This window comes from Gymnodraco acuticeps, unplaced genomic scaffold (genome assembly GCF_902827175.1).
Source record: "Gymnodraco acuticeps unplaced genomic scaffold, fGymAcu1.1, whole genome shotgun sequence".
Lineage (NCBI taxonomy): Eukaryota > Metazoa > Chordata > Actinopteri > Perciformes > Bathydraconidae > Gymnodraco > Gymnodraco acuticeps.
This window is the reverse complement of record NW_022991502.1, coordinates 24,421-37,388: the sequence shown is the minus strand read 5'-3', so window position 1 is coordinate 37,388 and position 12,968 is coordinate 24,421. Positions and strand designations below refer to the sequence as shown.

General features: G+C 43.3%; 1 protein-coding gene across 1 annotated transcript; it reads right to left on the bottom strand.

Moving 5' to 3' along the window:
- Window positions 1–473: 473 nt before the first annotated feature.
- LOC117533176 (E3 ubiquitin-protein ligase TRIM17-like) lies at window positions 474–1,452 on the bottom strand. The gene is made up of 2 exons (XM_034196822.1): window positions 1,029–1,452; window positions 474–560 (listed from the first exon to the last, which is right to left on the bottom strand). Exons 1-2 carry the CDS (start codon window positions 1,446–1,448, stop codon window positions 474–476), a joined length of 507 nt encoding a protein of 168 aa, XP_034052713.1. The 5' UTR covers window positions 1,449–1,452.
- Between the last annotated feature and the right edge of the window lie 11,516 nt (window positions 1,453–12,968).

Here is a 12,968-nt window from a genome sequence, read left to right as displayed (position 1 = left end):
CCTCTCTCATCGGTTATAGCTCCTCCAGAGAGCCTTCCTCTCTCCTCTCGTCCGCGGTTGAGCTACTCCAGAGAGCCTCCTTCTACTCCTTTCTCCTCTCTCCTCGGTTTAGAGCTCCTCCAGAGAGCCTCCTCTCTCCTCTCTCCTCGGTTAGAGCTCCTCCAGAGAGCCTCCTCGATGCTCGATGCTCGATCCTCGAAGTGCATTTAGAGAAATTAGATGTCCTTCAACATTGCGCGCTAAAATTCATTTCCGGGTCACTACCGGAGGACCGAGGAGTCGAGGAGTCGAGGAGTCGAGGGGGGGATTTGATTAAATGAGAAAGGGCCTGTGTGTGAAAGAGCTGCTATCTCTCTGCTCACAGCCTCCATCTTCTCCTCCATCTTCCTCCTCTTCTGCTCCTCTTCCTCCCTCAGTGCAGCCATCCTGGCCTCCTCTTCCTCTTCTACTGGTGAAGCTTCTGAAACTGCTCCTTAATCTGCGTCTTGAGCCTGGAGCTTCAGGTGTTCTGCTGTTAGATCAAACTTCACTTTAACTCGTTCAAAAGTCTTTAACTTCTCCTTCATAATTAATAATAATTCCTTACATTTATTATAGCGCTTTATCAATGACTCAAAGCGCTTTACATATACACACACATTACACATATATGATACATGCAATGGTCAGATACTGTGGACAATACCCACAGGAGCAAGTTCAGGTGAAGTGTCTTGCCCAAGGACACACCGGCTTTACAGACGCAGCAGCGGCGGGTTTCACCCCTTGATCTGATGATCATTGCACAGCGCACTGCGCCACACCGTCCATCTTCACGCCTCGAAGACATCGAGGCGCTTTTACAGGTACACATTGGTATTATACATGTACTGTGGACAATACCCACAGGAGCAAATCCGGGTGAAGTGTCTTGCCCAAGGACACAACGGCCTGACGCAGTGGCGGCAGGAGCGGGTTTCGAACTGGAGTTCCCCAGCACTCCCCCTTGATCTGATGATCGGATGCACAGACCACTGCGCCACCCGTCCCTTCAGAGGCTGCAGAGACTTCCGGAGCTCCTTCCTGTGTTGTCGTGCAGCTTCATCGATGGGTCTGAATCTGTGCTCGCTGTGTTTCTCTGAATCTCTACAGACGAGACACACTGGCTGCTGATGGTCCCGACAGAAGAGTGTGAGTCTCTCAGAGTGCAGACTGCAGAGAGCCTCTGGAGGTCTCTGACCTCTCTCCTCTAAGAAACTCTCACACAGGTTCTTTAAAGCAAAGTTAGCAGGAAGTGAGTCCTTTGAATCTCGTCTCTTACAGACCGGACACTCCTTCCCTTCTTTCTCGCTCCACCAGCTCTGCACACAGTCTCTACAGAAGCTGTGGCAGGAGGACAGGATGACGGGATCTCTAAAGATGTCACAGCAGACCGGACAGCTGAGGTCTCTCTCTAAGCTGGAAGCCATGATTCTCCGGTTGAATCTGAAAGCTCGGTCTGTTTGCCTTCAACAGGAAATCAGGTCAACTTGATGATAAGATATCCTCTTCAAAACGTTCTTTTGCAGCTTGTTGAAGTGTCCCCTCCTTACCGTCGCTGCAACAAGTCCTCCAACTCATACGACCAAATATGTTGTTTGTTCAAGTGCCTAATACGACCTATAATTACGTTTTAAAGTTGTCGGCCTCGAGTTAGATTTCTAGCGAGAAGTGTATATTGTACTTTTAGAATCCACGTCCAGTCGATATGTAGGATCTATAGTTAGATATTACGAAGATGATTTGAGGTCTGCGGCAGCCTCCATGTAAAGTTACGGGTTGAAAACAGTATTTCCGGTCTCAACGTTTTCATAATAAAACCAATGATCAAATGATTACACAGTGATGTCTGCAGCACTCATCCACTAAAACACATCAGTTGATCCTAGTTAATTATACGACACGTATTGGTTTAAATTGTGTACAATGCTTTTGTGTTTTTCCCATAGGTTTTTCTCTTTCGATTCTGAGAGACACATTTCTTTTTTCAGAGGTTTTGATAGGCTAAAACATCGAACTACCCATAATCCTGGATGTTTTAGCCGCAATGCATGTTGGGATATGGTGTTTATGTGATATGAAATCGAAAAGAAAACAAATTGAAAATAAAATAATACTTTATTCCGAATGTTCTTGCTTTTCTCTTTGGAAGTCATCACATAACGGCATTGTAATACACGGTTCGGCTGCATTAAATATTACATACAGCTGCCGTAGTTCTTTATTTATAGAGCCCTGATCAGAAGACTTCTGGACAAACAGGAAGAAATGCGGCCAAAACTGAATATGTGACGTGGATCATAAATATATCAGCCATTAAACAACATCTTCCATTTATTTTCACACAATACGTCTCCTTGCAGTATCAACACTAATTCGGCTGACTTTTATATTTGATCTAATTCGTAGATAGTCTGTATTTACACCATAACGGTGCACAGCTGATAGAAAGGGACTTGTCGTTTTTAAAGATATTATTTACTACCTTTCCAACTCCTCATGCAGTTGACTGTTACAGGTCTATACAGGTTCATGGTTCAATGCATAAGCTTCACATCGAGAGACTGAAACTGTGTTTCCTTTACCGTTCTGTTTTCATCTCACAATAAAGTTAATAGTCATATTATGTTTGATATTATTATGTTTTATTAACTACACCACTGGTTTTTTAAACCGCACCGCCTAGTGGTTAACGCACGCTATTGCATTTTATTGTTGAATACGTTTTATTTGATGAAAACATTTAAATATTAAGAGTAGCCTACATACAACATAGGGGTCAATGATAGAAATATAGAATAGAAAATATCAAGAAGATACTGTAGTGATCTCTACAATAAAACAGTTGAGTGCAGGACGTCCAAAGACATTAACAGGAGGATGTGCAAAACAGACCAACTGATAAGGCTTTATTTAAACATTAAAGAATACTTTAAGTTAAAGGGGACCTATCATGCAAAATGCACTTTGTGATGTCTTTTATACATCAACATGTGTCCCGGTGCGTCGGGGAACTCACGCAGCGTCAGTAAATAAAACCCTCTCTCTTTTCCTCCGTACCCACATCTGAACTGAACTGACGTGTCCATCCGTGGTGACGGCGGCGGACCCACAGAGAGTTGCTATCAGAAACAATGCTTGACGTGTTTTGGAGGTAATCTCGTCTTTGTTTACATTAGCAAGCCTCGCTAACACTCAGAGCTAACCTGTACTGGAGAGCACATGTGTTTAAAAAGCAGGAAATAAAAAGGAACTCACCTTGTGATAAACCCGCAAGAGAAAAAGCATTTGAGCTCCATACTGTTTCAGAGATAATCCTTGATGTGGTTTAAACAGGATGGCGTTTTATCACAGCAGAATTTAACTTTATCTCCGGTAGAATTCTGATCAGGCATTAGCTCCGCCTCCTCTTCTTTCTTTTTTTTCAAGCTAAGGACCCAGAATCTGCGTTTCTCTATCAGGGCTTCAAAAGAGGGGTTTGAGCAGTATGAGGCGTGGCTGCAACGGTGATCTGTTTGGGACTTGAAGCAAAAAACTTCACAGACATGTTTTGTATAGGTATGGCCCTACAATATATGTTTCAAATATAGCATGATGGTCCACTTTAAGGTCTTCTTTTGAATAAGAAAAAACGTTGGGGTTATCCACAGATAAATATGAAGTCTGACAAAGTACTTAACGTCCAATATATTGCATAGTTTATTTTGTCACTTGACAATCACCTTCCCTGAATTTGACTCAGGTTTAACTAAAGTCTGACTTAAGGGTTGTTTATATTTCACATCATTAATCAGAATCTGCAAAGTAACTCAAATAAATGTAGTGGAGTAAAAATACCAGGTTAACCTCTGAAGTGTAGTGGAGTAGAACAAAGTAGTACATGCTGCTGTAACAACAACATTTCCCAACTTGGGATCAATAAAGTATCTTATCTTAAGATGATCGATGGCTACTGCCGTATTTGCTAAATGTGCCTCTGAACCTTGACAAGTGCATGTTTCAGGCTCATCAATGAACAACAGGAGGGGTCACAGACATAAGACCAGCTGTTAAAGCTCTTCTGACCTTAGCTGGCATGTGGGTATATTAATGCTGCCCATTATGGGCACAAGCAATTTTCACCCATTTATTAATTATATGTTTTAAATGAGTGTTTCCTATCCCCTAAACCTCCAGGGTGTACACAGTTTAAAACTGGCAACTTCTAATTGTGGGAAATACGAAAACGTCTTTTAAAATTACAATTCCCAGTAGAGCCGTGCCATAGAACATGGTGCGAAACACACAATAGCCAGCATGTGTAGTTCTGGGGGGGGGGGAGGGGCTGGGCCATGGATTTATGGGCTGGACCCGGGGGCTGGACCCGTCCAAGTCCAGTTTTGGAAAGTCTGCCGTGGCTCCATTCCATTTCAAAGAGCTGTTGTTGCTCAGCGTAACCTTGTCGCACTGCCACTCCAACATCCAATCACAGGGCTTGAGGGCTAATCACGGGGTTTGTAAAGCAAGGCGGATGTTGTAGTCCCAAACGATAGCTGGGGATTCTGGGTAGTGTAGTGTCTTCGGAAACTCTGTCGTGTCTAAACTCCTAAAAAACAATTTGTTTCTTTCAATCGAAGGTTAAAAACACAAAAGCATTGCACACAATTTAAACCAATCAATGTTGTGTAATTAACAAGGATCAACTGATGTTTCTTAGTGGATGAGTGATGCAGATATCACTGTGTAATCATTTGACAGTGTGGGGAATACTTCCGGTTTTATTATGAAAACTTCGAGACCGGAAAAACTGTTTTCACCCACGCTAACTTTACATGGAAGCTGCATCACGTTCTCCTGGCGAGACCTCAGATCATCTTCCTAATATCTATCAAACTGTAGATCCTACACATCGACTGGACGTAGATTATAAAAGTACAATATACACTTATCGTCAGAAATCGAATCAAAAAGCATTTTAATGGCCAAACTATTCCACAATTTAGGATTTTCCAGAGAGGGTTATTTGTGAATAAACGACCCTCCGGAGCGTTTGCAATCGACAGGAGCATGTTGTTTCTTACACGACCACTAGAGGTGCTACACTTTAAAACGTGACTGGGTCGTATTTAGCTGCTGAACAATCGACCTATATGGTCGTTTTTTGTAGGAGGACAGGCTGCGTCTGTGAGCGGACAGACCGTCTCTCGGTGTCTGCTGCACAACAGGCGACCTTTGTCCTCTTGTTAGGAGCGGCAGGTGCGTCACATGAGGTTTGTTCGCACACTTGGAATTTGGACTTATTTTTAAGGATTTTTCTACCTTTTTGAATAGAAAGTAAAAATGACAGTAGAGTAGATTCATAAACAGATGGTGGTGCAGTCTGTGGGGGGTTTGATATCACGTAACCTCCTGTTGTGTTTCTGAGGTCTGAACTTTGCTCAGCCCTTATCATTTTGTGGTTTTAGCACTCAGAGTTGCCTGTGAGGAAATCTCATAAGACTAAGTAGACTTTGAGTCTTTTGTTAATCTAGTATCTCCAGGGTCAAAGTTAACCCCTCAATGAAGCTCTGAAAATGTGGATAAATGTCTTAATTGAAGCTAAAGCACTTCTGAACTCTTATATCTATGGTTATATATATATACTTATTTTAAGTTGCTGTGGATAAAAGCATTTGCTAAACCAAATGTAATGTAAAGACAAACACGAACTGGGTATGTTTACTCTACTTTTGATCTACTGTGGCCCACAAACAGACACCTTCAGGATACAGTCAGATACACATTGTTAGTAGTAGCTCAAATTATCACCAAGCTTTTATGTTGCCTGAAAAAAGACAAAACAAGAACATGTGGGAACCTTTCAAGAGAGGATTGTGGCAAAAGCAAAACCTCCCAAATCAAAACCAACCGAGGGAACGAGGAGCTTTGGAGCCTCATGTATAACGCTGTGCGTAGGATTCACGTGGGAAGGTTGCTTACGTAGTAGAAATAAAAAAAATAGGTAGACATTTTCTGACATTTTCCGATTCACCAAACATTGCGTACCGGCGAGGAAAGTGCGTACAGCACTTCCTACGCCGGCTTCCCTTTATAAATCACAACCGACTCGAAATGCGGTGCAGCTTTTGCGGGCTTCACGTAACGCCCATATTGGCCTATAAATAGTCAAAGAAACGCCCATTCATTCATTCTGACTGACTGCAGGAAGGAGATCGCAGGAAATGAGGACAGAAAGCTAAAACAGACGTCTCACACCGTGTCAGATGTGGGTTATTTTGGGGAGGTGGAGATAAATCATATTGTTTGGTGGATGCAGTTTGAACCAGAGGAGCAGCATGGAGGTCGGATCGTCACCAAAATAAATAAATAAGTGGTCCGAAAAAGGTTCATGACAAAAAGAAGACACACAGCCTTCCTCAGACAGTGTGTTTGCACCGGGGACAGGAGACCCCCCCCTGATGAGAGACTGAGAAGTGATCGGGGAATCCCTCCGGAGTGGAGTCATGACGACTGGATCTGAATTATGTGTTTGTATTTGGTGGTTTGTGTCCCATAAAACACGATTAAACATGATCCGTACGCATGGGTTAGAGTTTGCGTGGAGGACCGCACGTTTTCCCCTCAAGTTAGTATTTTATAAATCGCAAACATTGCGTAGAAACTGGCGTACGCCATTTCTTGAGCGTATATCCCTTTATAAATGAGGCCCCAGGTCCTACACAATCCTGCACAACAATACAAGGCTAAGGTAGAAGCAACGCCATCACACTGACCTCCAAGGACTAGCAGCCATTCATCTAAACACCAGCTAATGCTAACGGTACAGCTCCACTGTGTGTGTGTGTGTGTGTGTGTGTGTGTGTGTGTGTGTGTGTGTGGTGTGTGTGTGTGTGTGTGTGTGTGTGTGTGTGTGTGGTGTGTGTGTGTGTGTGTGTGTGTGTGTGTGTGTGTGTGTGTGTGTGTGTGTGTGTGTGTGTGTGTGTGTGTGGTGTGTGTGTGTGTGTGTGTGTGTGTGTGTGTTGAGCTGTCAACAAGGCCGTCAAGCAGCCCTCATTATGCTGTCGACACGCCTTGTACGGTAAGTGTGTGTGTTTATGGCATGGTGCCAAGCATAAGGCGCCACTTTATGAGTAAAATGATCTCATCTCGACCCACCTCCAAACACTGTGTTCATTCAGCAGAGTGTGTGTGTGTGTCTGTGTGTGTGTGTGTTGCAGAGACCAGAATAAAAAAATGCTCTGAAAGGTTAAAAGGAAATATTTATGAAATATGCTTTCAGACAATCTGAACTGTATGGGCTCAGAGCAGTCTCATAACACACACGTGCACACAGAAGGATCCACACTTGTGTTTTTCAAAGCACACAAATGTGTTCCGTTTCATATTCATGTAAATTAAATGAAAATACAGAAAAAAGTTTTGCATATGTATTTTTGATCCTCACATATTAGTTTTCCGTTTAAATCCTCTGAACCTGCAACACAACCCGCTCTCTGTGCACGGATCACTGTGCACGGATCACTGTGCACGGATCGCTGGGCATTCGTGTGTAGGTTTTTTTGAGACTCCCCTGACGGTCAGCCGATTCGTACTTGTAATTTTTTCTATCAGCCAATCAGATGTCTCCTCCATTCTAAGCCAATCACATGAGCGCGCCCTCACGAGGGTAGATTTCTTGCGTTCATGACGTAGCGCTTCATGTACGCATTTTGCGCAGTCCGGTCAGCTCGCTAAACAGTGGGCGGAGCTTCATGTGATTATGCAGAGCTGCATGTCTCTGTCAGACTCAGCAGCTGATCTGATCTCTCTCTCGCGTCTGGTTACACTTCACTCGCGTTTATGTCCATATCGATCAGATCCAGCTCTCCTGATCGGCCTTCATAGAGAGCACCGATCAAACTATTAAGAGTCAATATCGGCCGATAATGACCGGGGGCCCCCCCCCCCCCCCCCCCCCCCGTTGACAGTTCACTGTCTAGCACTGGCTTCGTAGTGCACTGATCGATTAGGCTAAGGCCCAGTGCTTCTCAGAGTGTGGTCCGCGGACCACTGGTGGCCCGTGAGCGCCCCCTAGTGGTCCGTGAGTATATTGGTAACATTTCACATTTTTAATTAATTAATTAATTAAAGTTTTCCGCACTCTCGCGGGAATATCTCCGCAATGGAGCAAGCTTAAGTTTAACTTTCGATTGCATGATATAGCCCAGGTAAACACCTTCATCACACATTTTGCCACTTGTTTGTACAATTTTCAGGCGATTTGTAAAAAACGATGTGTTTCTGGATATTTGTGGAGTTAGGTGGTCTGCGAGTGTTTTTTTATTGGTTAAGTGGTCCTTGGTATGAAAAAGTTTGAGAAACACTGGGCTAAGCTAACCTGTAGCTGCTCCCTCCACACTCACAACAACTTCATACAGACATAAATAAAGCAGTTGTATTCGCCACACAGGAAACACACATTTAAAACGGTTTTGCCTGCCGTTTTTGTGTACACAAGCATTCATCAATGGTTTGGAAAGTGGCGCTGTACCTTAATAATATAAAGGCTTGTATTTGCGTGCATTTCCTGTTCGGAAAGTGGCGCTGTCCTGAGAGTGGAGGTGTCCTGAGACAACCCAGTCTCACGGCATTTCGTGTTCACCAACACGATTTTCCCCTTTTTTTTCGTGTTGCACAGCATGATTTTAAAAGCAATGTATTTCTACTGCCTGCAGCACGTCTTTTTCTCTGGTCGGGTCGTGGGAGACCGGAAGCTGTGTGGTTCATAAAAACATGTTCTTACTCAATATCAAGCCACATTTTATTTTTATTTGGAAATTCAGTTACTGACGGACGCCAAAAAAGCCAGAGATTATGGAATTAAACCAATAAATAAAAGCAAGGATAATTGTGTGTTATTGGTGAGTAAATAACAGTGTGATAACAGTAAGTAAGATTTTAAAAATACAGATTTCAGTATCCTGAGGCTCTGAGCCATTTATTTCCCTCACAGACGGCAACAAAAGTCCGAAATTATACGATTTCAAATAAAAGCAATAACTGTGGCTTGATATTGAGTAAGAACATGTTTTTATGAACCACACAGCTTCCGGTCTTCCTCGACCCGACCGGAGAAAAACACGTGCTGCAGGCAGTAGAAATACATTGATTTTAAAATCGTGCTGTGCTACACGAAAAAAAGGGGCAAATCGTGTTGGTGAACACGAATCAATAGATTAAAAATCGTGTTGGTGAACACGAAATGCCGTGAGACTGGGTTGCCTGAGATTAGCGCCTGCAGGCAGGCTCCATGGAGCTGTCAGCTCCGGGCAGCGCAAAATGCGTACATGAAGCGCTACGTCACGAACGCAAGACATCTACCCTCGTGGGGGCGCGCTCATGTGATTGGCTTAGAATTGAGGAGACATCTGATTGGCTATAGATAGAAAAAATGACAAGTACGAATCGGGTGACCGTCAGGAGAGTCTCAAAAACCCCACAAAACGAATCCGTGCACAGAAAGCGGGTTCTGTTTGCAGGTTCAGAGGATTCAAACGGAAAACAAATATGTGAGGATCAAAAATATACATGTACAACTTTTTTCTGTATTTTGATTTTATTTACATGCATATGAAACGGAACACATTTGTGTGTGCTTTGAAAAACACAAGTGTGGATCGTTCTGTGTGCATGTGTGTATTATGAGACTGTTCTGAGCCCATAGAGCTCAGTCCACATTAGTGATAGTTTGTATCTCTAATATATTGGAGGATATAGAGAACCGCAGTGACGCATCCTAAAACCCGGAAGTAAGTTAGCATTTTTACCACTTCCGGTTCCTTCGATAAAAAGCAATGGGATCTCTCCATAGGAGTTAGGAAAGTATCTGAACTAAGGTCTGTGGTTGAGACACACTGAAGAGACGGATCACGTTTTGTTCTAGGACATTAAATCATCAGCAGAGACCCCTCTGGTGATTTCTGAAGAGTGGACGTGTCTGAGAAACTATGGTTGTTACCAAGTGGCTGAATAGGACTACAGAAGTCGTGGAGGCCGTTGTACGTCATTACGCCGAACACGTGAACACTCCTCTGAGTTAGTTTCTGTTCTGCTTGAAAGCAAGTCCCTGCCTCCTGCAGAGTGTTCAAACAAACGCTTCAACTCGTTCCATTTAGAGTCTGTGTGTTTGAATATAGATCTGAAGTCGGCGTGACGTTGAAGCAGCGACCCTGCTGTAGTTCCTTTATAGCAGGGCTGGCCAACCAGTCAGAGGTTAAGAGCCACATTTTTTCTATGTTTCTGCAAAGAGCCACATCAAACACACAGTCACTGATACCGCTTGTTTCAGTTTTTTGTTTTCTGGAGACAAGATTTCAACCACGTCACTGATGCATCTTTGTGGCATTGGGATATATATTTTTGAAATCCTCAGGAGCAGAGAGAGGAGCTGTGGATTATTGTTATTGATTAATGCATCAGTGTTTCTTAGGGTCAAAAACACTAAACTCACAACTTAAAATGAAAGCGTTTAGTTTATTTAATAAAAGAGCACATGTTCAATGTGAAAAGTGACAGTAGTTATAGATTATTTGGAATTTGGTGCTATATTTATATTTTAAAAAAAAAATTATATATATTTTTTAAACACCTTGAATTTCAGGGGGGGGCGCGGGGCTCCGTTGGCGGGAAACACTGGATAGTGTTTAATCAACGATAGGTTTCCCCCCCCTCAAATTGGTTCACTGCATCGCAGGTATTATTGTGATTGGCTCTTGGGCCACATCAAAATTAGACGCGCTGTCATCCTCTCATACTGACACCACACATACACACGTAGGGAGAGCCGGGACGAAAGTAACACGGGACAAAGTAACACGGGACGAAAGTAACACGGGACGAAAGTAACACGGGACGAAAGTAACACGGGACGAAAGTAACACGGGACGAAAGTAACGGAGCGATTTTATCCGAGCCCAAACAACTTTGACCGGCCAAATTACGTCAGAATTATCAGCATTCAATACTTAACAGACCTACTAAATATCAGGTTTAACTATCAGGAGTAGCTAGTGTTGTCACGATACCAACATTTTGGTTTCGATACCAAGTCAAGAATTGCGATTCCGATTATTTTTCGATACTTTTCTTAAAAAAAGGGAAACAGTATTAAATGTAATTTATTGTGCTTTATTTCACACCAGAACCAGAACACAAACTTTTAAACAATGAGAACAATAAATAAAATAAATGACAATAATTTGTATTAAATACAATTAATACATTTCTCACAGACAGGCCTCGTGGTGTCCGTAGGCTTGCCCTCACTGTCAGAGATATAGCTAAAATACTTCCAAATTTCGCTTCTGGCGTCTTTTTTGTCAACAAGCCGAGGCGCAGCGGCAGTTGCACTCCCACTTGCAGCCATGCTTCTCGTTTTCTCACATACTCTGGCAGCTAGCGCGTGCACGAGAGAGGGGAGGCACTTGAGTGTGCTTGAGAGGGGAGGGACTTAGAGCGTGCTTGAGAGGGGAGGGACTTAGAGCGTGCTTGAGAGGGGCGGGACTGCAGGCACGGCTGCAGTGCAGGGAGTGGAAGCAGAGCGCTGAACACACACGGCTCTTATTAAAACGACGCTTTCTCACCGGAGTACTTTCCCCCGTCATTCTTAAAGTACCGATATTAATGAAACAGAGGAATCGTAACGTTTTTAACGGCAGGGTATCGCGGTACCTTTCAAGTATCGGTACACCGTGCAACACTAGTCAGGAGTCAGTGTCTCTCCCCCAAACTCACACATAGGCTATACAATTCGATATGAACTGAAGAGCCGCATGAAACTAGGGGCTCGAGAGCCGCGGGTTGGCCACCCCTGCTTTATAGCATAACGTTAGCATTTTGCTTCCGGCGACTAGATTTATTATTCGAAAATGATAAAAGTAGGGTAGACGTGGAGATTATCCGGCTGAACAAAATGTGATCCGTCTCTTAAATGTGTTTCAACCACAGACCTTATTTACAGCTATTTTCCTAAATCCTATGGAGAAATTGCATTGAATTTTGACGAAGGAACCGGAAGGAGTTTACTTCTGGGTTTTAGGATGCGTCACTGCGGTTCTCTATTGAGTGGCGAAGTCCCTCCCCTTCCGGTGGAGCTCCATGGGACCTTATTTCGATCCCGTTTGAATTGTGCCATGAATTACACATATGATGTTTGTCAATTTAAAAGATTATTTTGCAAGTCAAAAAAATTAAAATGTGTCATAAAACTGTGAAGTAACACATTTGTTTGTGTGAAACACTGAATGAACTACATCTCTGGTCTCGCACAACAACACACGTCACCAAGATGGCCGTCACTACTGTCTTGTCAACAAAACGATTGCCTACCCTCACTATCACCCTCTCACCCTCACTATCACCCTCACTATCACCCTATCACCCTCACTATCACCCTCACTATCACCACAATGAAACACGTCCAGAAGAATGTCATGCAAAGCTGCCTTCCTTTGATTCTCTCTGAACTGCCTGGTCTTTTTAATGTTTAATGTCAACCATTTGTGCAGATAGCGTGAAGTAGAAAAGATCGGCGATGCTAATGTAGCGTTAGCATGTCTGCCCCGGGGGAGGGGGCATCCGGGCTTAAAGGTATATTATAGAATGATCACACCGGTAACAGTACTCTTCAAAAGGTTCACGAAATATGACTACTACTCTTACTGTTTAACATGTTGGGTTACTTCATGTTACTTCATGTTAAGGCTAATAAAAATGACAAGGCTGTAATGCTAACTAACGTGCTAGCTACTAGCTAGGTAGCTAACTTGATCCAGCCACTCCTGGTCCTTTCATCAGACGGGAAGCGAAGGAACGAGCAAGACCCATTGCTGGTATGATAACAGCCTGGTACTAAGCACACAGGCATCTTGTTAAAGCTATCTGATCTTAGCCAGCGCCATATAGATAGATTCTATCTATATGGCGCTGATTTT

Bases quoted from the DNA above. Each gene is read 5' to 3' on its own strand.
- LOC117533176 (XM_034196822.1), bottom strand. From the start codon at position 1,448: ATGGCTTCCAGCTTAGAGAGAGACCTCAGCTGTCCGGTCTGCTGTGAC. The intron at 561-1,028 runs GGACGGGTGGCG...TTAATTATGAAG, and splicing joins AGTCTCTGCAGCCTCTGAAG to GAGAAGTTAAAGACTTTTGA.